Here is a 26573-nt window from a genome sequence, read left to right on the forward strand (position 1 = left end):
TTGTTCACTAACACACACACACACACACACATAAAAACATACACACGTGTATATACACACATATAAATATATTTATGTATATACATACATCATGCATATATGCACGTATATATATATATATATATATATATATTGTTATATTTCGGGATGGTCATATTGCCAGTTTAGCCAATAATATCACACGCACTATATATTTGGTGTTATTTTGCTTCAGTGTTATTTATTTTTTACATTAATCTTAATCTTAATCTTATTTCGGCCAGAGTTATTTCGTCACACTCCTGTGACCGCATCAGTGGTCCTTTGTTTTCTTCTTTCTTATTTGTGTCTCTCCTTACTAACCGTCAGCCATTTTGGCTGACGATTGGTAAGGAGAGACACAAATAAGAAAGAGAAAACAAAGGACCACTGATGCGGTCACAGGAGTGTGACGAAAGAACTCTGGCCGAAATAAGATTAAGATTAAGATTAATGTAAAAAATAAATAACACTGAAGCAAAATAACACCAAATATATGCGTGTGTTTTTATTGGCTAAACTGGCAATATGACCATTCCGAAATATAACAATATCTGTTTCAACACACGACTTCACATAAAAAATCTTGCACACAACAAATATTTAAACGTATATATATATGTATATATATATATATAGATATATATATATAAAGTTAATCCAAACGTGAAAAACACAACAACGCGAGGACGTGGAACAAGTATAGTGTTTATGGACGCTCAAGAAAGAAGGAAGGTTTAACGTTTCGAGCAGACCTCTTCATCAGAAACATAGGAGAAGGAAAGATCTAAAGAAAGGGAAGACAGAAGAAAAAAAATCGCCTACGGTACACATTTTGAATGCAATAACTGTTATTAAATACATGTAACTCCAGCTAAATGTGACAAGTTGTATATTAGTTTGTTCACTAACACACACACAAACGCACACACACACACACATAAAAAAATACACACTCACACAAAGAGAGACTCACACACACGTGTATATACACACATATACATGTATTTATATATATACATACATCATGCATATATGCATACATATATGCATGCACACACACACACACACACACACACACACACACACACACACACACACACACACACACACATATATATATACACACACACACATCTGCAATCAAGATGTAGAAATAGCGTACTCCAAACAATTCCATGAATTAGGTACTCCAAAGCCAGTCGGAAGGATGGTGGTGGTGGGGGGAATCTGTGTGAGTGTGCAGTAAATAGTTAATATAAAAAACAGAGAAAAAAGGACAACACGAAGAAACAACAATGCAAGGACGTGGTACATGCAAAGTATTAATAAGACGCTCAGGGAAGGAAAGAAAGGGTGTTTTACATTTCGAGCAAAGCCTGTTGAAGGCAGTTTTCTCTTGTGTTTAAATGTACACTATTTTATATTGAGAATATGTTGTCTATTGACTTTTTATACATGATAGGCCACTTGTAGTGAAATTTCTAAACTCACTACCTTATATATTTTACGTATATGTTTTTAGCAATTTTTTGAAAGATTAATTCGGCAGTTACTCATTGACTGCCGAATGAAACTGCGCTTGCGCGGTGAATTTGAAGAATTATTATGTATAATGAAGAGACTCGTGTTAATTGTCTCTTAATTATATGTTAGTGTTATGGTGTGGTCACTGATGAAAAATTCGCCTAGTAAATTATTTGTCAGTTTTGGCAAGGTTTTTACAGCTGGATGCCCTTCCGAACACCAACCACATTACAGTGTGGACTAGGTGCTTTTAAGTGGCACCTGTACTGACAGGGTCACCAAGTACTTGCCAGGCAAAAACTTTGAAGAGGGGAGGAGGCATTGGAGGAGGTGATGAGGAAAAGGTTATAGTGAGTCAGATACAGGTGTCTTGCTGAAGAGGAAATATAAGTTTACCCAGCTGGAGAAAGAAAGAACGGGGATGAAGAGAGAAACAGGTGTGCTACCGCAAAGAAAATACATGGTTGTCCATAACTGTTTCAACCGAGGAAGGCTTATGTAATGGATGTATTTCCCATTTCATATTACCCAAACCTGAAACGTAGGTATTAAATGATTTCAAAATATCGTTATTTGGTTTGACTTCATTATTACGTGTGTATGTGTGTGTGTGTGCGTGTGTGTGTATGTTCGCGCACGCGCACGTATTAGTTGTAATAGATATGCATTAATTGTAATAAACCTAAGAAAGTGTACACATTGTACATTTAGCTGTAATAAGAGCCTGTCTGGGTTTGACAGAGAAAAATTAGGAGCTCTCTTTTAACATAAAACCTTCGATTAAAAACAAAATGGATTCAGAACAGTGTTTTTTATTAGTCAACACAAATCTCGGATCCAGTGAGTATTTGAGTTTCACCTTGAAAGTAAATGGCGATGGTTGTCATTCACTTTGTGCAGTCCACTGTATGCTTAAGTCTGAATGTATTCATATGTTTGAACAAATTCTATATATATATATACGCTCTCTGTATGTCACTATATACATACAAATGTGTGAATGTATGTACAGCTAAGTAATGTAAATACACATACATACCTATTCATTTCTACTCTAGGCACAAGGCTCGAAAATTTGTGGTAAGGGGATAGTCAATTAGATCGATCCCAGTATGCAACTGGTACTTAATTTATTGACCCCAAAGGGATGAAAGGTTAACTTTTTTCTTTGCAGTATTAAACCTTTGCATATATTTTCTTTGTGAAAGTACACCTGTTTCTGTCTTCATCCTTGATCTTTCTCTCTCTGACCAGGTAAACTTATACTTCCTCTTCAGCAAGACACTTGTATCTGTCTCATTATAACCTTTTCTTCATCACCTCCTCCAATGCCTCCTCCCCTCTTAAAAGTTTTTGCCTGGCAAGTACTTGGTGACCCTGTCAGTACAGGTGCCACTTAAAAGCACCTAGTCCACACTGTAATGTGGTTGGTGTTAGGCAGGGCATCCCACTGTAAATCTCCTGCCAAAACAGTCACAGAACCACAGAAGTCTGGTGCAGGTTTCAGCCTGGCCGGCTCTTGTGGTACCATCCTATCCATGTGTTTCGCACTTTTTTATGTAACAACATTTTTTTATAATACATACACATGAACTATTATAAATATAGGTGTAGGTATAGTTGCATTGTTAAAATGTGCGTTTCAAAACACCATGGTTACGAGTACAGTCTTACTGCCCAGCACCATGGGCAAGAGTCTTTAACAATAGGCCTGAGTGCATTGTCAATAAATTTGATGGACAGAAACTTTGCGAACATATATACACTCGTGTATGTGTGTGTGTGTGTGTGTGTGTGTGTGTGTGTGTGTGTGTGTGTGTGTGTGCATGTGTATGTATGTGTGTGTGTGTGTGTGTGTGTGCGCGCGCACGCGTGTGTACGGAAATGTCAAACAATGAAAATGAGTGCTCAACACCGCATTGGTGGATGTAATTTCTCTATTTGTGAATTATGGCTACCATTGGTTTCATGTTTAAAAAAGGGTGGAAAATATCCTAGTGTCTTAATTTTTCAAGCTGGTCATATGGAGAAAGGTGTTCACCTCCATTTTGGAAAACAGTGTGTATGTGTATGTATATATATGTGTAAGTGTATGCATGTATATGTTAGTGTGAGTATCTCTTTGTGTTTGTCTCTTTTTGTATCATGTGTTTATGGTGTTTGCTTACATTCTTGTAACTTAGCAGTTCAGTAGGTAAGAGAGCCAATAAAACAAGCACCAGCCTTTGAAATTAATACTAGAGGTAATTTTATCGACTGAATTCCATTAAAGCAATGCCCAATTATGGCTGTAGTCTAATGATTGAAACCAGTAAAAGAGTAAAAGTTTATACAGAAGGAGAAGATAAAAGTAAGAAGTGAAACAGTTACTCACAGATCTGGATATGTTTTCATTTAACGGTCGGTTCTGGCTCCCAGAAGTCATTGAGTAAATCAGATGGAATTCCAAAATATTGTGCCACCCTATGGAAGAATATAAAAAACAGAAGAGAATCAATGAGATATAAATGAGATCCATTGAAGATATAAATATAAAGTAATTGCTGCAAAGTACATTTAAGATTTATAAGTTACTATTGAGTCTTACTTTTGAATAAGCAATGCAACATTCTCACTTTTAAGTTTATTGCCATGCAGTTTCTATAGAATTCCAAGCCAGCACTGCAAGTTACGACGTTTAGTATACAAATACATTTTTGTAAACAATGCGATCGAAGATAAAGAAAATAAGTATTGGATGTACATACATATTTCCAGGGTTATTGCTCTTTCATCAGCACCACTTCCCACCCTTTAGCTATCCACAAACACATTGTTAAAATACCCAATAAACCTGGAGGTGTAAGACTATTGGATAGACCAATTTACATATCTGACACATTCCTGGTGACTCGTATGTACATATTAATCATTAGCAAGGACACAATATTTTGTTCTGCAGCTAAAATATACTACCAGATCTAAACATAAATATATCTATGATAACAGTCATCATCATCATCATCATCATTTTAACGTCCGCTTTCCATGCTAGCATGGGTTGGTCATTTGACTGAGGTCTGGCAAACCAGATGGTTGCACCAGGCTCTAATCTGGTCTGGCAGAGTTTCTACAGCTGGATGCCCTTCCTAACACCAACGAATCCGAGAGTGTAGTGGGTGCTTTAACGTGCCAGCGGAACCAGGGCCAGTCAGGCGGTACTGGCAACGGCCACGCTCAAATGGTGCTTTTTACATGCCACCTGCACCGGAGCTAGTCCAGCGGCACTGGCAACGACCTCACTCGAATGTTTTTTCATGTGCCAGTAAGGTGAAGCTGGTAACGATCACGCTTGAATGGTGCTTTTTACGTGCCACCAACATGGAAGCCAGTCAGCTGCTCTGGCAGCAATCAAGCTCGGATGGTGCTCTTAGTACTTTGGTAGCACGGATGCCAGTCAACGAATTGCTCTTAGCACTCCACTAGCACGGATAACAGTGTGGTGAATAATGCAGAGAGAAGGGAAGCAGTCAACAGATTCAGTACACATAAAACTGACAAGTGCTTGAGCACCATACAATTCAATTTTTCTGTCAGCCATAGGAGAGAGAGAGGGAGAAAGAGAGAGAGAGAAAGAGTACAGAACTGTTAGAAATGTGGGAAGTTAGTAAAATGTTGATCAGTCTATATTACATTCTTTAGAAATATAGTATTACCATTAATAGCTGTTAGTAGGTAAATGAAGTAATTAATAACCTTTACGCTGTGTGGTACAAGTGGTGGGAATATTGGGAAAATGGCTAGTGTTTTATACATTGCAAAGCTGAATTCAATGCCTAGTGTTGATTATATTATGGAGAAAATCAGTGTCATTGCCCTACGTACATTTATAGTCTGATGAAGTCATCAATTATGAGTTCTGTATTAACCATGCTTTGCACCCTATGCAAATTTCAGTGAGGAATTACGATCCTGTGTCGACACGATACATACATGCAACTTACATACTGAACCATGCATATATATATTTCTTTTTTTTTTTTTGCTGGTTTCAGTCATTTGACTGTGGCCATGCTGGAGTACAGCCTTTACACGAACAAATTGACTCCAGGCCTTATTCTTTCCAAGCCTAGTACTTATCCAATCAGTCTCTTTTGTTGAACCACTAAGTTTCAGGGGATGTAAACAGACCAACATGGTGAGGGGACAAGCACAGACACACAAACATATATACATATATATATATATATATATATATATATAAATGAAAGAATGGAGTCGAACGACGATTTAACAAAATTCTTTTATTCTCGACACATGTTTCGAAGACTGCATATTCTCAATTCCGAAGGAATAAAGGGTGCATTATGCCATCTTCTCATCAGGAAAGACAAGGAACTTATGTCAGCATCATGACGAACAAAAAGTCATCTAAAAGTTTTTGTTCATCATGATGCTGACATAAGTTCCTTGTCTTTCCTGATGAGAAGACAGCATAATGCACCCTTTATTCCTTCGGAATTGAGAATATACAGTCTTCGAAACATGTGTCGAGAATAAAGGAATTTTGTTAAATCGTCGTTCGACTCCATTCTTTCATTTATCTATAGTAAAAAAACACACAAATTTCCACACGAATGCACATGATTTCTGCCCTTGGCATGTAGCTTCAACCGTGCTTTCTGACGAGAATTTGCTACCCGAATTATCCATACTAGGATAATTCATTCAACTACTTGAACATATATATATATATATATATACATATAAATATATATATATATTTTTGGGGAGCTTGTTTCAGCTCAAAGGTGCAGCCATGCTGATGCACTGCCGTTTTGTGCTACGCTGTTATTACGAAGAACCTCTTCTAATATGTGGCACTTGGTGAAGAATGGAATTTGACAAAGCTATTCACATTTGCACCTCTTGCCATGAGGTAGGTTCATCTGGGACTCTCGACAGGAAGATGTCCAGCTTTGATTTAAAAACTGCTACATCTACTTTGTGCAAGTTCCTCAGACTCTTTGGGAGAATATTAAAAAGCTGTGGGCCATTGAAACCCAGGCTGTTGCAGAAGCTGGTCCTGAAGCGTGATGGCATTGTGGGGATCTTTGGCACTATGCAGTGTCGTCCCGTTCTAGCATTGGTGTAGCTTACAATGCCAAAATTTGGCACAATTCCTTCCAGGAACTTCCAGACATATATTACTGCATACCTCTCCCGTCTTCTCCCTAGGGAGTAGAGTCTTAGCTGTTTCAACCTTTCCCAGTAGCTGAGCTGTTCCAAAGAGACGATCTTCTTTGTGAATCTATATAAATATATTATATATATAATATTATATATATATATATATATTTATATTTATATATATATACATATCTATTTATATATATACATTTATATACTTAGATTTATATATATATATATATATATATACACTCTTTCTCTCTTTTCTCTTTTACTTGTTTCAGACATTTGACTGCGGCCATGCTGGAGCAGCGCCTTTAATCGAGCAACTCGACCCCAGGACTTATTCTTTGTAAGCCCAGTACTTATTCTATTGGTCTCTTTTGCCGAACCGCTAAGTGACGGGGACGTAAACACACCACCATCGGTTGTCAAGCAATGCTAGGGGGACAAACACAGACACACAAACATACACGCACACACACATATATATATACATATATATGACGGGCTTCTTTTCAGTTTTCGTCTACCAAATCCACTCACAAGGCTTTGGTTGGCCCAAGGCTATAGTAGAAGACACTTGCCCAAGGTGCCACGCAGTGGGACTGAACCTGGAAGCATGTGGTTGGTAAGCAAGCTACTTACCATACATGAAGGTTACGCTGATTACTACGCACAAAATAAAAAAATGTAAAATGTTTTGTAGATTAGGTAGGCATAATTCGCCCCTGCTTTTCAATGTCAGTATTAAGGCTATGCATAGAACTGCTGTAGTACATGTGCTGTGTACATTCCTACAAAAACATTTTCTTTATGTGCTATAAAGCCCGAAGTGATTCTGCCTCCAACTCAGTCGCGTGCCTGTGTTTTGCTTACTTTTTTGTGTTTTTTACTACATAAATGTCACCGTCTGCCTACCCTGAGTAATTACTGGTGGTGCATGCCTGATTTGTGTGTATGACAGAGATAGAAATCCATGCTTCTGAAAAGTTATGGTCATTGTTATTGAATAACAACAGGGCTTTGATACTTTAACTTTTCCTCTGATAAAAAAAAAATAATTGTCCTAATTAAAAATGTGGTGGAGTATCTATGCGTCCTCAAAGTCCATTCCCTCCTCACAGTGGTGGGGATGCTGGCAACAGGTAGTGTCAGAGCTATGCCGTCGGGAACTTCGGTTCCTGGTAGGGCCACCCAAGGCGGATTGGTCTGACACCGAGTGGTATTATGGCCACAACCCAGCAGACAGGGCTCTGGTGAAAATCCTCGGAGTGTCTGCTTCGTGAACTAGCAGCTCTTGGTCATTCTGTCCCTGTGTCTGCGGACGATCTGCAGCAAACAGGATGTTTCCACATGCGGGATTGTAGGGGACCGCTTGTGAAATCCACATATTCCCACGAATATATATTTATATATATAAAATGAGATAGGGATTGAAAAATTCAACCCACCATGGGATAACATATATCCAATATACTGCTAGATAGGTACCCAACAAGACTAATACATAGATGTTAAAAATTGCCAAGCAATTAGTTCATCTATTGTATTATATGGGCAAAGGTAATAATATTACCGTAAATTAATACTACAAAATTAGAAAATGGAGAAACATACTTAAATCAATAAAACATCAACAATCAGATGATACCCAATCAATACTTTATTACACCATTACATATCAGTAAAGGCATTATACAAAATATAAAGTAAATATAAATAGACAAGGAAATAGAAATATAAAATATAAAATATAATATGTAATTATATCATATCTGACAGTTGTTTCGGCAGTAAGGGCAGTCATACCTCATTTAACCTATAAGTCATAAAGGCAGGTATAAATGAGGCATTAACAAGGATGCCCCACGGCCTCTTCAGAGAATTTAATTTGTTATAATTGTGAAAAAAATTATTTTTCCATATACATATAAATATAAAAATATAAAAATGTAAAATATAAAAACTTGTGCATAAACTCCATAATGCTACACATATATATAATACACATTGGTACAATAATGCAAGGTAAACAAAACAAAATAAAACAAAATATATATCAGTGTATATATTAATATTAATAAGCACAGTTATTATACATATTTAGATAATAGTTCCAAAAACTAACACATAGGGAGATGTATGCGCACTACCATTTAAATTAAAATCATCCCTATACCTGAAAATAATAATAAAAAAACCACAGTTCAGTTCATAAAATTATAAACCTATAAAAGTCAATATAAATTACTATTAATATTAATAATAATAATAATAATAGATACAGTTAAGTTAGCACCAAGTACATCCATTCAAAATCGAAATAACTATGAGTTTAGTTATCCTGTCCGCTTGATATTGATTATTCGTGTGCTATTTTTTCCACCTTGTTTTGTATTTGTGTGCTTACCCTGGTATATATATATATATATATATATATAACAAGAAATAGTATTTGTCTCTTTTTTTTAGAAACAAAAGGGCTTATAGGACTGCAAAAAAGAAGTGCTCAAATGTGAGACAAAAATAAATGAGGAAAGTAAAAAAACTTTAAAAAATATTTTTAATCGTTTGACAAAACTTTTTTAGTTGTTTGAAATTTTATTTTATCTTAGTTTTTTAGTTTCTTTTTTGGAGGGGGTAGTAAAGCACAGAACTGGCTGTGTCGTAAGTAGTTTGCTTACCAACTACATGGTTCCAGGTTCAATCCAACTGCATGGCACCTTGGGTAAGTGTCTTCTACTATAGCCTCGGGCCGACCAAAGCCTTGTGAGTGGATTTGGTAGATGGAAACTGAAAGAAGCCCGTCATATATATGTATATGAATATTTATGTGTATGTGTTTGTGTGTCTGTATTTGTTCCCCCAACATTGCTTGACAACCGATGCTGATGTGTTTATGTCCCCGTAACTTAGCGGTTTGGCAAAAGAGAACGCTAAAATAAGTACTAGGCTTACAAAGAATAAGTCCTGGGGTCGATTAGCTCGACTAAAGGCGGTGCCCCAGCATGGCCCAAGTCAAATGACTGAAACAAGTAAAAGAGTATGGCACACTTTAGAAATTTTATGATTTTTTAGTCGTTTATATTTACCTTTTATGACAGGCCGTTCTATTAGTATTTTATTTGCACATATATTTTACCTTCTGTATTTTTATGCATATGTATTTTTTTAAAATCTTTCATGTGTTTAAGAACCATGGTGATATTTATATATGTTTAAATGCTTGAGGCATGGTGTTATATAAAGTGGTTGACTCGAATTTAATGTTTGTTCTATAACCAATGTTTCTTTATATATATATATGTATGTATATATATATACATACATATATATATATATGTGTGTGTGTATGTATTTATGTATTATGTAGTGTGTGACTGTTCTTCGCCCTAAATTATCCTTCATTTTTATGCGCTGATAATTTCTCCCTTTTCTCCATGTTACTACGATAATTTGCCCAAACTTCGCCATCTTGAAGTCTGTTTCTTTAGTAAACTTCCGCCTTGTCCGCCCTTAAAACTCAAAATCCCCTTCCGGTCAATTTATACTTAAAAGGTCACCCCATGTGCTCTATTATTCATTCATCTAGCAGCGAGCGATGCCAGAGTATAGACAAGCTAAAATTTTCTTTTCACATCTTGACCGCCGTACTACATTCGCCTATAACACTAAAAAAAATGTATTATCTATTTACTAATACTAATACGCTTGTTTGTTTACTGGGCTAAACAGTTGACATCGTCTTTCCTAAATATCCCCTTATTATTATGTGCTGATAATTTCTCCCCTTCTCCATATCACTTTGTCTGTTCTTCGCCCTAAATTATCCTTCATTTTTATGCGCTGATAATTTCTCCAACTTCGCGCATTTGCATTTCGCGGTGCACCCGCCCTTGCCCACCCCCACCACCAATACCGGATATCTCTATTTTGCTCCATCTATACCGGATATCTCTTCTCCCACCACCATTATGGGTGTCTACTCCTCGAACCCCCCTCTTCAATACACTATTTCACCATGTATTACCCCTCCTGATATCCTACGTTCTACTTGCCTAGAACCTGTCATCGTTTCGCCGTACACCCCTCCCCACTGGTGCTCCCCTATATTACTGCACCGTCTCCCCTTCCCCCTCACTCTCTCTTCTCCCTGCTAGAACCCCCCACCCCCAGCCCATCTCTAGAATATCAATGTTTCTGCTACACTGCTTAAACCACGTCGCTTAATGACCATAATGCTTGCTTATAATACTACTAACACCTAGAATTTCAGTATTTCTACCACAGAGCTTACATCTACACCAATGACTTTAGTGCTTGTGCTTACAATGCTGCTAACACCTGACCCTGCCTACCGCAGGGGCCAGAACCTTAACATGCCTAAATGCTTGAATGTTGTCAGGTCAGAAGAGAGAGAGATCAGATGAAAATGCCTAAAAATCGATCACCGCCACCACAACAACCCTCTTCTTTTCAGGCGCCGAATTGCACCCCTCCCCCCACATCTCCTTCCCAGTTTTCAGAGTTGGCACTGTCAATGTTGGTACACTGAAAGGTAGGTCTAGTGAGATTGTAGAGATGCTTGAGAGAAGACGGGTTGATGTATGCTGCATACAAGAGGTAAGGTGGAGAGGTGCTTCAGCCAGGGTCCTCACAGGCAAGGCACATAGGTATAAAGTCTTCTGGCAAGGTAACATGGATGGGGTAGGGGGTGTAGGCATTCTCCTTGCGGAGAAATGGGTGGATAAGGTCATAGAAGTTGTCAGGGTTTGCGACAGAGTGCTTAAGCTCAGGTTAGTCCTACAGAGTGGCACGGCTACGATTATCTCCGCCTATGCCCCACAAGCGGGCCTACCAAATGATCAGAAGGACCACTTTTATGATACCCTTCTACAGGCTATCTCAAAGACTAGTGGCAAGGACCTCATCTTTGTGGGTGGAGACTTTAATGGGCATGTTGGGCGGGAATCGGGTATCTTCACTGGGGTTCACGGTGGCCATGGTATTGGCTCCAGAAATGAGGAGGGAACTAGACTACTGGAATTCTGTGATGCATGTAACCTTTTAATCTGCAACACTAACTTCAGGAAGCCTGACTGCCACCTTATAACTTATCAGTCAGGGGACTCCGCTAGCCAAATAGACTTCATCCTCACCAGACAGCGGGATGCAGGGTCGCTCTTAAATACAAAGACTCTCCCGGGTGAAGAGTGTATCCCTCAGCATAGGCTAATAATTAGTGACTTTAGGCTTGAGGCCAGAAGGACTCCAAGAAACAGACCAATCCAGAAAAGAAGGATTTGGAAGCTAAAGAACCCTTCACATGGTCAGAGATTTAGGGACATCCTCATCAAGAAATTTGATGAGAGGGAGGAGGAGCTACAGACGTCAGACATAGAAGGTAGCTGGAAATTCCTACGGGACAGCTTGCTGAGTGCCACAGACCAAGTCTGTGGATGGTGCATAGTCCCTTCCAGACCTAGAGTTACGTGGAGGTGGAATAGTGCAGTAGACAAAGCCATTAGTTCTAAGAAACAGGCCTGGAGAGCCTGGAGGGATGGGGGTAGCAGGGAACCGTACCAAGTAGCCAAAAGGGAGGCCGGGCGGCAGGTATACATAGCCAAAGATATAGCAGAAAAGAAGAAGTTTGCCAATGTCCAGCGACGTGAGGACCAAAGAACTGAGGTATTTCGTATTGCTAGACAGTGTGTGAGAGAAAATAGTGATGTTACAGGAGTGAAATGTGTCCGCATGGATGATGGGGCACTTGCCTTTAATGTGGAGAATGAATGGGAGGAGGAGAGCCTGCCAAATGTTGACCCAGTAGAGGGACCAGCTATCCGAATAGACGGCTCCCTAGTAGATACAGCAATTAAGGATATGAAACCGGGTAAAGTCCCCGGCCCATCAGGAATCACTGCTGAGATGCTTAAAACAGCTGGTTATGTGGGCTTTGGCCTAGTCACCCGTATTGTTAACCAGGTAGTTCACAATGGAGTCATACCCAATGACTAGCGTAGCAGCACCATAGTCAACTGCTACAAGGGTAAGAGTGATGCTCTAGATAGAAATAACTACAGGGGTATTAAACTGTTGGATCAGGTGATGAAGACCACAGAGAGGGTCATAACCCATCTCATTAGGGAGAGAATTTGCTTAGATGAGATGCAGTTCGGTTTTGTGCCAGGTAGAAGCACCACTGATGCTATATTCCTGGTCCGACAACTTCAGGAGAAGTACCTAGCTAAAGATAAACCCCTCTACATAGCTTTTGTGGACTTGGAGAAAGCCTTTGACAGGGTTCCCCGATCCCTTATCTGGTGGTCGATGCAGAAACTGTTGATTGACGAATGGCTAATAAGGGCTGTACAGGCTCTATACAGAGAGGCTGTCAGCAAGGTTAGGATTGGCAACGAATATAGTGAAGAATTCCGGGTAGAAGTAGGTGTACATCAGGGCTCAGCCCTCAGTCCCCTTTTATTCATCATAGTCCTCCAGGCAATAACAGAGGAATTCAAAACAAGTTGCCCCTGGGAGCTCCTCTGTTCTGATGACCTGGCCCTCATAGCAGAATCACTACCGGAACTAAAAAAGAAATTTCGGATGTGGAAACAAGGGTTAGAATCAAAGGGCCTTAGAGTAAATGTAGTGAAGACCAGTTATAGTATGCAGAAAGGCGAACTCAGCACCCCCCCCCCATCGGGCAGGTGGCCCTGCTCGATCTGTAGGAAAGGTGTAGGTAGAAACTCCATAAGATGCACCCAGTGTAAGCTATGGACGCATAAGAGGTGCAGCAACATCAAAGGGAAATTAACTGATAAGATAGCTTTCATGTGCGGCAAATGCACAGGGACAATAGACACCACAGACACTCAAAAAACAGATTCCATCACACTCCAGGGGGATAAACTAGAAGTAGTTGATAGTTTCCGCTACCTGGGTGACCAAGTTAGTAGTGGGGGTGGATGCTCAGAGAGTGTCACCACTAGAATACGAATAGCCTGGGCAAAGTTTAGAAAGCTCCTACCCCTACTGGCGACAAAGGGTCTCTCACTCAGAGTGAAAGGTAGATTGTGTGATGCATGTGTGCTAACCTCCATGCTTCACGGCAGTGAAACATGGGCCGTGACTGCAGAGGACATGCGTAGACTTGAAAGAAATGAAGCTAGCATGATCCGCTGGATGTGTAATGTCAGTGTGAATGCACGACAGAGTGTAAGCACCCTGAGAGAAATGCTAGGCATAAGAAGCATCAGATGCGGTGTGCAAGAGCGACGCTTGCGATGGTATGGTCATGTACTGCGGTTGGATGAGGAGAGATGTGTGAAGAAGTGCCACTCCCGAACAGTTGAAGGAATCAGGGGGAGAGGTAGACCCAGGAAGACATGGGATGAGGTAGTCAAGTATGACCTCAGAGCGTTGGGCCTCACTGAGGCAATGGCGAAGGACTGAGACCTCTGGAGATGTGCTGTGACTACTAAGACCCGGGATGCTCCCGGCACCAGTTCCGCATACCCCTTGCCCATCCAAAGTACCTTGGATCCCGGAACATCTCACTGTGCTTGAGGAGACCTGTTGAGTCAAGTGCATATACATGAACATCGAACCAAATATCAATGGAAACAGTAGTTGTGATACCTGTGCCGGTGACACATAAAAAGCACCATCCGAACGTGGCCGTTGCCAGTGCAGTCTCCACTGGCTTCTGTGCCGGTGGCACATAAAAAGCACCATCCGAACGTGACCGATGCCAACCACGCCTCGAATGGCTTCTGTGCCGGTGGCACATGAATATCGAACCAAATATCAATGGAAACAGTAGTTGTGATACCTGTGCCGGTGACACATAAAAAGCACCACCCGAACGTGGCCGTTGCCAGTGTAGCCTCCACTGGCTTCTGTGCCGGTGGCACATAAAAAGAACCATCCGAACGTGGCCGATGTCAACCCTGCCTCGAATGGCTTCTGTGCCAGTGGCACATGAACATCGAACCAAATATCAATGGAAACAGTAGCTGTGATACCTGTGCCGGTGACACATAAAAAGCACCATCCGAACGTGGACGTTGCTAGTGCAGCCTCCACTGGCTTCTGTGCTGGTGGCACATAAAAAGCACCATCCGAATGTGACCGATGCCAACCCCACCTCGAATGGCTTCTGTGCAGGTGGCACATAAAAAGCAACATCCGAACGTGGCCGATGCCAGCACCGCCCCGACTGGCTTCTGTGCCGGTGGCACATAAAAAGCAACATCCGAACGTGACTGATGCCAGCACCACCTTGTCTGGCTTCTGTGCCGGTGGCACATAAAAAGCACCAACCGATCGTGGGATCCCGGAACATCTCGCTGTGCTTGAGGAGACGTGTTGAGTCAAGTGCATGAACATCGAACTAAATATCAATGGAAACAGTAGTAGTTGTGATACCTGTGCCGGTGACACATAAAAAGCACCATCCGAACGTGACCGATGCCAACCCCGCCTCGAATGGCTTCTGTGCCGGTGGCACATAAAAGCAACATCCGAACGTGGCCGATGCCAGCACCGCCCCGACTGGCTTCTGTGTTGGTGGCACATAAAAAGCACCATCCGAACGTGACCGATGCCAGCACCGCCTTGACTGGCTTCTGTGCCGGTAGCACAAAAAAAAAAAAAAAGCACCAACTGATCGTGGCCGATGCCAGACCCCTCTCGCACCTGTGCAGGTGGGACGTAAAAAGCACCCACTACACTCGCAGAATGGTTGGCGTTAGGAAGGGCATCCAGCTGTAGAAACACTGCCAGATCAGACTGGAGCCTGGGGCAGCCCCTGGCTCCCCAGACCCCGGTTGAACCGTCCAACCCGTGCTAGCGCGGAAAACGGACGTTAAACAATGATGATGATGATTATATATATATATATATATATATATATATATATATATATATATATATATATACATATATATATATACATACACATATATACGACGGGCTTCTTTCAGTTTCCGTCTACCAAATCCACTCACAAGGCTTTGGTCGGATTAGTAGATAGAAATTGAAAGAAACCTGTCGTGTGTATGTATATATATATATATATATATATATATATATATATATATAATGTATGTGTGTGTGTATGTGTGTGTTTGCATGTCTGTGTTTGTCCCCCCAACATCGCTAGTGTGTTTACGTCCCTGAAACTTAGCGGTTCGGCAAAAGAGACCGATAGAATAAGTGCTAGGCTTACAAAGAATATGTCCTGGGGTCGATTTGCTCGACTAAAGGCGGTGCTCCAGCATGGCCAGTCAAATGACTGAAACAAGTAAGATATTGTGTATCTTAAAAATATACCTCATGTAACATTTATCTTTTTTAAAGAAATTGTGGGTGTTGGGCTCTTTTTTTATATACAGGTTACCTTAGCATAGAACAGTGGACCTTTTTGACTACTACGTCACTCTGGTGGACACCCCCTAGCCATTTGATGTTTAAAAATTAGTTCTATAGATACTTCTTTCAAAATTCCCCTTTTCCATCCTCACATTCACTTGTGTAAGATTGAATTATGAAAAACATTAAGAAATCTTGCTGTTTCTTGTGGGAAATACCTCTATAGCAAAGTTTTTCTCGTGGGCCCTTAAAATAAATCCTGTGGGTCCCCAGTTTACTATTTTGCTTGTGTGGATCCCCCAAAAAATCTTATAAGGCCCCCTGTTGAGAACCACTGCCACTTACTGCTACTCCTCTCCTTTTGCACAAATTGCAGACACTACTCTGATATGCAAGCTGCTCTCCAAACCAGATGATTCTAGGTTCAATCTCCAATAACAAACTTTGTCTTTTGTGAGTGGCTGTGTGGTAAGTAGCTTGCTTACCAACCACATGGTTCCGGGTTCAGTCCCACTGCATGGCACCTTAGGCAAGTGTCTTCTACTATAGCCTTGGGCCAACCAAAGCCTTGTGAGTGGATTTGGTAGACGGAAACTGAAAAGAAGCCCGTCATATATATGTATATATATATGTGTGCGTGCGTGTATGTTTGTGTGTCTGTGTTTGTCCCCCTAGCATTGCTTGACAACCGATGGTGGTGTGTTTACGTCCCCGTCACTTAGCAGTTCAGCAAAAGAGACCAATAGAATAAGTACTGGGCTTACAAAGAATAAGTCCTGGCAGTGAGTTGATGTCAGTATATAGTATTTACAAAAAGTTGATAATTACGCCAGGATTTTATTTTTGACTGTAAATGTTATATTATTCATCTGATTTTAATGAAATTTGAAATTTTGGTAAATTTTGAGGTAAGGGAGATGGCAAAGGTTTTAACTTAATTCCAGAGGAATTGGAAGGCAACAAGCGTGAGTCAGCTTTTTTCAGAGACTATTCTATCGATTTTCAAGATATGTCACACGTGATTACAGTTGATGTCCATAAGTTGAATGCGGCATACATCTTAATGAGTACTATTTGGCAAGGGGAACATAGACGATTTCAATACAAGGTCAGAGGTAGGCTTAACTTCAACACGAAAAACATGAGCAACACCGGATCCAACTGCTAGTATAGATATATATATATATATTTTGTGTTTGTTTGTTTTTTTTTTATTTTTGGGATTAATATATATACATATATATATATATATATATATATATATATATATATATTAATCCCAAAAATAAAAAAAAGAACAAACACAAAAAACATAACAACACGAGTACGTAGTACAAGTGATGTATTAGCAGACGCTCAGGGAAGGAAAGAAAGATGGTTTAACGTTTCGAACAGACACTCTTCTTCAGAAACAGAGTAAAGTCCAATAGAAGGGAAGACGGAAGAAAACGATTCACACACACACACACACACACACACATATATATATATACACACACACAACTGCATGTATGCGTGTATATATGTGGTGCCAAGACGTCTTGCAATCATATATCAATAGTTTGTGAGATTAAATCTGATTCCTTGGCAAAGGTGATATTTTTATAGGTTCCCATGGAATTATTGACCCTTGCTTCACACATACTACTATCGTGCTTGCTAAAGTATTGTTATGTCATATGTTTTATGTATAATTATCAAAAAATATTTTCTCATAAACATTAAAAAATCAGGCGTAATTACATCAAAGAATAAACGACACTTACCATAGAAACCTCTCTTGTTACACAACTTTCCAGTGCAACAATTTACACAAGAAGTTCCACTACTCCATGTCTTACAAGTAAGGGCATTTTTTCCCATAGCTTCAACACATTTTCTGTATGTGCTGCAGGATCTTTCTAACTTCCATGTCACACCAGTTATTGAAATTGTATTCTGACATACAGGCTGTAATAATAAATATAAAAGTTATATACTGCTACTGCTGCTGCTTCTGTTGTTGTTGCTGCTGTTGCTGCTGCTACTACTACTACTACTACTACTACAACTACTACTACTACTACTACAACAACAACTACTACTACTACTAACAATGATTATAAAAATATTGTTTGTTTTATCATCCACAAAGGCACTAAAGGGCATAAAAACATGAAACTTCCAGAAGTTACAAAGAAAGAAAGTATAACGTTTGCATATACAAAGAGAAGGACGTTATATGATACAGGGAAAGAAGTATTAGGAATTTTAAAGGTACACACATGCACACACACATACAAGCATATACATAGATACACACATATATATATATAGATATACACACACACAGACATATATATATAATATATCATCATCATCATAGCTTAACGTCTGTTTTCCATGCTGGCATGGGCTGGACGGTTTCACTGAGGGCTGGCAAGCCAGGAGGCTGCACCAGGCTCCAATCTTATCTGGCAATGTTTCTACAGCTGGATGCCCTTCCTAATGCCAACCACTCCGAGAGTGTAGTAGGTGCTTTTTACGTGCCACTGATCCCAGGGGCCAGTCAGGGGATACTGGCATCGGCTGTATATATACACACACACACACACACATATGTATGGCTTAGTGGTTACGGTGTTGCACTCATGATTGCGAGATTGTGGTTTCAATTCCCATGCCAGGCATTGCATTGTATTCTTGAGCAAAGCACTTCATTTTACACTGCTCTGCAATCATTTCATCATCTGACATGTAGCACATGGTGCACATGTACAGGTAATGTCGATATGATGGAGGGAATGAGCTTATGTGAACGCAGACGTTTGATCACTATAAACAATCATCAGTGTTGTTGTTTGGTAAGAATTTGCCGGACTCTCATACATCGTCTAACGACAAAAGAGTCCGTAACAAACATATTTATATATACATAACAAACAAATTAGCTGGTTAGAAAATCTCTATAACAGATAAAAGCATTAGCAATACTGAGAAGTAATGTTTATCTGTTCGCCACTTAAACATGGCTCTTCCATAGAGACCAGCATTACTGCTATTTTTAACCCCAGGAGGACGCCTCTTCCAGCTGGTTATTCAATACAATCTACACCCAATATATACGATGTATAATCCAAACAGGTGAGAGAACTCCCACGTTTTTCTAGCCATGAGGCCACTTGACTATACAGTTTCTTTGTGGTCATACACGTTGGTGGATAATCGTGCACTAGAAATAGCAGGAGTTCACTCCAGCTAGCAATACATTGAAAACAAAGTTACACATGGTCACTGATCTTGCAACGAGCAAACTAGTTCATTTCCTTATTGCAAGATCAGTGATTATGTGTCGTTTGTTTTTCTATGACTCTTGTGAGGGATATCTTCTTTCTATAAGATGAATTTAGATGATTTACGACTCAAATAATTGTGATGAAAATATTTCAGAGGAAGATATCATAACATCAACTCATAAGACAATATTTACACAGTTTTCAGATATTTATATTTTAGTGACATATTATAACACAAAAGTAAAAAATAACATCTTAATTTACCTCGGCACCTGGACAAATTGTCACATCAGAATCAGTGCACTTGTTTGTTGAACACGTTTGACATTGCAAATTCTGTTGAAAAAGTTTGTAGTCTAAAGAATTAAAAAAAATATCAACAGTTAGGAATCAGACTCATCATGTATCGAAATAATATGAAATATTTAGTTTGTGATGAAGAGTAAATGTGAATGTGGTCGTGCGGAGATCAATACATAATAAATATAAGTTAAATTGAATGTGGAGTGATAAGGTATTAACTTTGAGTTTTAATTTAAATATGACGATATTTTTCAACATTAAACTAACAAATGAACGTAATTAAATGTTTAAATTAGTGTTGTTTACAAGACACAAAATAATGTTTAATTTTTTTTTAAAACTATTCATGGTGTGGAGAGAAACACTTCTTTGAATTAACCTCATTGTATTACTGGTTCATGTTTATTGGGGGGGTGATTGAACTGTGAAACTGATCTCATCTGAGAGCACAGGGGGCCCAAAACCAAACCCTGTAACTTATATCATCTGATGGGATACGACTGATGCCAAAACAGTATGTTTTCAGTAACAAAAATGATAATAATTACAATTCAGTTTTTGCTTTAACACAACGCCACAGATATTTGGGATGCTAGTCATTATATTCACCATCATCGTTTAACGTCCACTTTCGATGCTAGCATGGGTTGGACGGTTTGATTGAGAACAGGCTCCGATCTGAGCTGGTAAAGTTTCTACAACTGGATGCCCTTCCTAACGCCAACCACTCTGAGAGTGCAGTATTTGCTTTTTATGATTCACTGGCACAGGGGCCAGTCAGGTAGTACTGACATCGGCAATGCTCAATGGTGCTTTTTACATGCCACGGGCATGGGATCCAGTCAGGTGGTACTGGCAATAACCATGCTCAAATGGTGCTTTTTACATGCCACTGGCATGGGAGCCAGTCAGACAGCACTGGCAACGACCACGCTCGAATGGTGCTTTTTACGTGCCACTGGCACTAGTATTTATTCTGTATGGGTAGTTTAGAGCAGTCTACTGAAGAACGACTTGCTCAGGGTCGCTTGCTGTGATGTAGTACTGTGTACTCTGGAGTGCAGAACTCTGAGTCAGAAATGATCAGAGAAGCTAAAAAGAGGACAACTGCACAGAAATCCCACTGGCTTCTGATTCTGCTGTTACAAACCCCCTTTGTAACCATTGATTTAATTGCTAAAATGGGCCTAAAGTCACCTCAGGACTCACAAAGTGCAAAGCTGATAACCTGATGCTCTTCAGAGACATAAACAATGACCCTGATAATAATAATAATGTATTTCATTATGAAATATGAAAGGTGAAGTGCACATCGGCAGGACTTCAATACAGAACTTAAAGGTATGTTGCTAAATATTGCAAATGATTTTGGCCATATCATTATCCTACAAAATGAGGCTAGTAAACATAAAGTAACAACGAAAGGAAAGAAAATTTTTAACTACTTTCACATTGTGAATAATGCAATATATTTGTTGATCTGTTTTGGTCATTTAGGCAAGAGCCATAAACATTCATATATCTGCTATATTCTTGCTTCATATAATCAACAAAAGCTGGCAGATGGCATCCACAAGCCATGTTGTCATTGTGTCTCAGGTCACTGTAATTATAGAGAGAAGATCAACAAAATTTGCATAAGATCAATTGAAAAATCTTTGATTTAATTTAACTCAAGAATCATGTGTATGAATGTATATGAATGTATATATGTATGCATGAATGTATGTATATGTGTAGATTTATATGTTTTATTTAATGCATGTCTTCTCATAAATATAATTGCTTATCTAGACATGCTCATATATATTTAAATGATAAACTTCTAGAAACTTTTACAGATATTTACAGTTCAAGTGATGGACTGGATCTGTAGTCTTCAAATTAGCTTTCTCCTTTCTGATTTTGATTTCTCAGAATTGGTTTTAGGCAGTGTGTTACATATCCCAGTGCCCCAATAATCACAGGTATTACCCTGAACTTGTAATCTGGATAGAGTAACTGCAGATTTCTCAATAGTTCAGCATATTTATATGTGTCATAATTCGGTTTATTTATTCATTCCGTAAGCTCGCAAGGAACGAAGCCAGTATGCTCTGATGGATGTGTAATGTCAGTGTGCATACTCGACAGAGTGTAAGTACCTTGAGAGAAAAGCTGGACCTAAGAACATCAGATGTAGTGTGCAAGAGAGACGACTGCACTGGTATGGTGATGTGGCAAGAATGGATGAGGATTGATGTGTGAAAAAGTGCCACACCCTAGCAGTTGAGGGAACCTGTGGAAGAGGTAGAACCAGGAAGACCTGGGATGAGGTGATGTAGCACGACTTTCAAAAATTAGGCCTCACCGAGGTAATGACTAGTGACCGAAACCTTTAGAAATATGCAGTGCGAGAAAAGATCTGGCAAGCCAACTTTCCTTCATTGGACACTAAACTCTGCCTGCGAAGACCTGTTGAGGCAAGTGAAATCAAATCAAATTCACAAATTCGATGACTGGTACCCATGCCAGTGGAGCGCTAAGTGCACCATCCAAGCGTGATCGCTGCCAGAGCAGCTGATTGACTTCCGTGCCGGTGGCACATAAAAAACACCATTCGAGCGTGATCATTACCAGCGTCGCCATACTGGCACTTGTGCCGGTGGCACGTTAAAAAGTATTCAAACGAGGTCGTTGCCAGTGCCGCTAGACTGGCTCCTGTGCAGGTGGCAGGTAAAAAAATCACCACTTGAGCGTGGCTGTTGCCAGTACTTCCTGACTGGCCCTCGTATCGGTGGCACGTTAAAGCACACACTACACTCTCGGAGTCGTTGGCGTTAGGAAGGGCATCCAGCTGTAGAAACTCTGCTAGGTCAGATTGGAGCCTGGTGCAGCCATCTGGTTTGCCAGACCTCAGTCAAATCATCCAACCCATGCTAGCATGGAAAGTGGACGTTAAACGATGGTGATGATGATGATGATTCAAGTTATTTCAAGATTTCTTGCCAATAGCTTCTAACCAAGATCCAAGGCTCTTTCATTGGAATTTCAATATCATCAACAGAGTATTTTGTATGTATGTATGTATGTATTTATGTATGTGCAGATTTTTATAATTTAGGTATGAATTCTCATGCATATAGTTGAATGTCTAGACATGCTCATATATATTTAAATGATAAACTTCTGGAAAGTTTTACTGATTTTTATAGTTCCAGTGATGGATTGGATCCGTAGTCTTAGAATTAGCTTTCTCCTTTCTAGTTTTGAGAAACCTGATATCTCAAGATTGATATTTAGGCAGTGTTTTACATATCCCAGGGCCCCAATAATTACAGATATGAGCCTGAACTTGTAATCTGGATGGAGCAACTGCAGATTTGTATGTGTGTATGTATGTATGTATGGATGGATGGATGGATGGATGGATAAAGATTTGTATGTTTTGTTTTAGGTATGTATTCTCAAGCATATAGTTGCATATCTAGACATGCTCATATGCATTTAAATGATAAACTTCTGGAAAGTTTTACAGGTGTGTGTGTGTATGTACGTATGTATGTATGTATGTATGTATGTATGTATGTATGTATGTATGCATGCATGTATGAATGTGTGTGTGTATGTATGTATGTACAGAGTGTTCAGGCTAAATTTGTTTGCATAAAAGGTAAAGAAACCGCAATATCCCATTGAAAACGAAAATTATTTTAAAAAATAAAATGCTCCAACTAGATTATGGCTGGTAGATAACAGTTTACTCAGAGTAGCCACGCTCAGCTTCCAGTGTGGGCTCAAGACAGCTCCAGAACCTGGCGATGTGTTCCTCACTCTGCCCCTCTAAAAATCCTTGAAGGCGTCCTTGATCATGGCTACCACTTACGTGAATGCAGCCTTGACAATGACAAAACACAATACCTGAAAATAATTGCTTTAACCCAATAAGATTTAAAGAAATGTATCACTATTTATTGTCAAGTTTTAAACCAACTATTGTGAATTTGAAAATATCTTTTTATAAAGTGTTTGATTTTCTTATAAACAAAGAACTTTGATATGCTTACATGTTAGTTAGGCTGGAGAGGAATAAGAAAGCACCATCTTCATACCCTTGTATTTGGTTATTGCTCATATTTCTGAAAGAAAGAAATAGATAAATATTATGTATGTTAAAATCAGTAAAAGGCAATAAAGCTGTTTTCTCCAGTTTGTAAGTGTTGAAAGTTTTTTTAAGTCCCCACTGACTCAGTAAATTCTCACGAACATGGGGCAGTTCTTTATTTTTCTGTATGATTCTCCGGTGTATTTTGGAAAGGGTTGAATACATCAATCTGACTTGGATGTGCTAATGAAAACAAAACTCTTTTGTGAAGTCCCAATAACACAATAAAGAGCAAAATATAATACAAGTAAAAACCACAACAAAGTTGAAGATGCCAGCTGAGCAAAGAAGGATGTTTAAAAAGCTTGGTTTTGGAAACAAGCCTCCCTTTTTGCACAGGTGATACACTGAGACACAAAAAGTTGCATCAAAAACAGTAAATAAAAACGTTTAAGCCTAAGTTGTGGAAGGTTTAGGAGTTAATCTGGATGCTGACTTAAGATTAGCCAATAAAATATTCTGGTAGACACCCACTCGACTTTGTAAAAAGAAGCACTCTGCTATTAAGAACTCAGCTGTAGTTCTTCTCCTTGCAGTGAAGAGCACCCTTGGAAGCTGGAGAGAAAACTTTCATTATTTCCAAAGTCCAGTCGCAATAAAATCTTCTGGTAGACACGAGATGCATTTATGGAAGCTAACCTTCCAGATGTTAGAGGAGAGATTAAAGTATTCGAAAGTGATGAGGCTGCTGGAGAGTATGAAATTCGATGTGTAATATTAAAAAAACCTTAAATAGAGATGGTATTCTCTCAGGCTGACTCATGTATGCCAGATAGTTTGGACCTCTGGAAAGATACCAATCCAATGGCAATCTGGGGTGATATTCAAAATTTTTAAAAAGGGAAAGTATAGAGGAATCTCCTTGTTGAGCCTCCTTGATAAAGCCTAGGCTAGGTGTCAGAAAAAAGAAGTGTAAGTAAATTGCTGAGCCCAAGCTAACTGAAGGAATGAGTAGCATCTCTCCTAAATGCAGCACAACCAACCAGATATTCACTCTACAGTATATCTTCAAGAAATCGAGGGAATATTGCAAAGATGCACATGATTTCTTTGTAGACCTTGAAAAGGCATATAACCATGATGGTGATACATGCTGTGGAGAATTTATGATTATTGAGCATTTTCTGGTTGCTGTGAAGTTCCTATCTGTATGCCCTGGTGTCGACTTATAGTAAATAAATCTTCGTACAGAATAAAGGATTAATTCAATCAATGGAACAGCCTGCTCATGAAATGAATGTGTAAGTGATTGAGCATTCCACAAACATGCATACCCTTAATGTAGTTCTCAGGGAGATCCTGCATGACACAGAGTGTGACAAAGACAGCTTTTTAAATTACAACTTGTTTTTGTCAGCCAAGTGGACTGAAGCAACAAGAAATAATGTGTCTTGATCCAGTACACAATGCATCAGTAGGAATCGAACTTACAATCTTACAATTGAATACCCTAAGCCACTTGCCTTCATATATATATATATATATATATATATATATATATACATAAAAGTAAATAAATGGTACAACGAAGCACCGGTATTTACTGGAAAATAGCGAACGTAATAAATACGATGCTAATGTATAGCTTCACTGCGTATGTACTAGTAAAGATGCATGTGTGCAACAAACATGAAAAAAATTGTCTTACCTCTAGGAAGAACATCTGAAAAATGAAAAACCTAGATAACGGATAATGCAGTACCGGTTTCGGATTTTTCAAAATACGCCTGCCAAACGTATATTTGATTTATCCTCATCAGCTGCATAAACCTCGACAATATTTCAAATGTTGCCACATCTATGCCAGTACACTCATTTGAACGCCAAAACGTTGACAGAATGAGAACAGGGAAGAAGTTTCAATGAAAATAGTAATGCAATACGAGAGTATTGCTTTCCAGTAAAGGATAGCCCGTGAGGGTAAAATTATACATAAAAGTAAATAATTGGTACAACGAAGCACCGGTATTTACTGGAAAATAGTGAACATAATAAATACGACGCTAATGTATGTATATATATATATATATATATATATATTCAAGTTTGTTGAATTATGATAAAACATTTTTACATTAAATTGAAAGATAACAGGACACTTTTTGCAAAGAACATATTTATTATTCTTTAGCAAGAATAGTGTTGACAGTGACTTCAAAGTTTCGGTCTATTTAGCCTTTATTGGACTGTCAATCCAATAAAAGCAAAGCTAGCCGAAACTTTGATGTTACTGTCGATACGTGCAGTGGCTTTTAGAACTAGCAAGTCGCTTGCATATTCTGTTGCAGATGTGGCATTCATATCCATGTGTTGCAAGTAAGTGTTCTCTCAGCACAACACCTTGATTATGAACTTTTATGTGCCTTGTGAGTTTAGATCAGCTGGAAAATTTCTTACTACATATCAGCTTCGCTATCAGAAATTGTTATATGTCATAAACAACTGTTATGCATAATATGATACATAAAAAGTCAAGGAAGGCAGTGTAAATACATGATATCTCAGATGCTTAATCATCACACATGCATTCACATAAAGACACAGACCTGTGAGAGAGTGGGAGAGAACATATGTAGACAAAATAAGAGAGACTTGGAGAGATAAACTGAGAAAAAGTAATAGACGAAGACATGAAATTTTTAGAAGTGTTATCGAAACTCTTTTAGCAAGTCAAATCCAACTTACAATGTCCTTAAATTGCTAAGGGTGCTGAAAGTTCCTGCCCCAATATATGTGATGTCATTATGAAGGAGAGATCT

The 26573-nt window shown here is 39.1% G+C and overlaps 1 protein-coding gene across 1 annotated transcript in view; it reads right to left on the minus strand.

Annotated features, from left to right (window-relative positions):
* Window positions 1-26573, minus strand: part of LOC115224769 — a 218008-nt gene that overhangs the window by 119074 nt on the left and 72361 nt on the right. Inside the window, exons 21-26 of the mRNA XM_029795680.2 lie at window positions 26500-26571; window positions 23717-23788; window positions 21116-21273; window positions 19632-19723; window positions 17859-18042; window positions 3920-4008 (exon numbers count right to left, since the gene is read on the minus strand). Of these exons, the coding sequence (XP_029651540.2) occupies window positions 3920-4008; window positions 17859-18042; window positions 19632-19723; window positions 21116-21273; window positions 23717-23788; window positions 26500-26571 (667 nt within the window). The remainder of the gene's footprint in view (window positions 1-3919; window positions 4009-17858; window positions 18043-19631; window positions 19724-21115; window positions 21274-23716; window positions 23789-26499; window positions 26572-26573) is intronic.

This window comes from Octopus sinensis, linkage group LG2 (assembly GCF_006345805.1).
Source record: "Octopus sinensis linkage group LG2, ASM634580v1, whole genome shotgun sequence".
In the NCBI taxonomy this organism is placed as follows: Eukaryota; Metazoa; Mollusca; class Cephalopoda; order Octopoda; family Octopodidae; genus Octopus; species Octopus sinensis.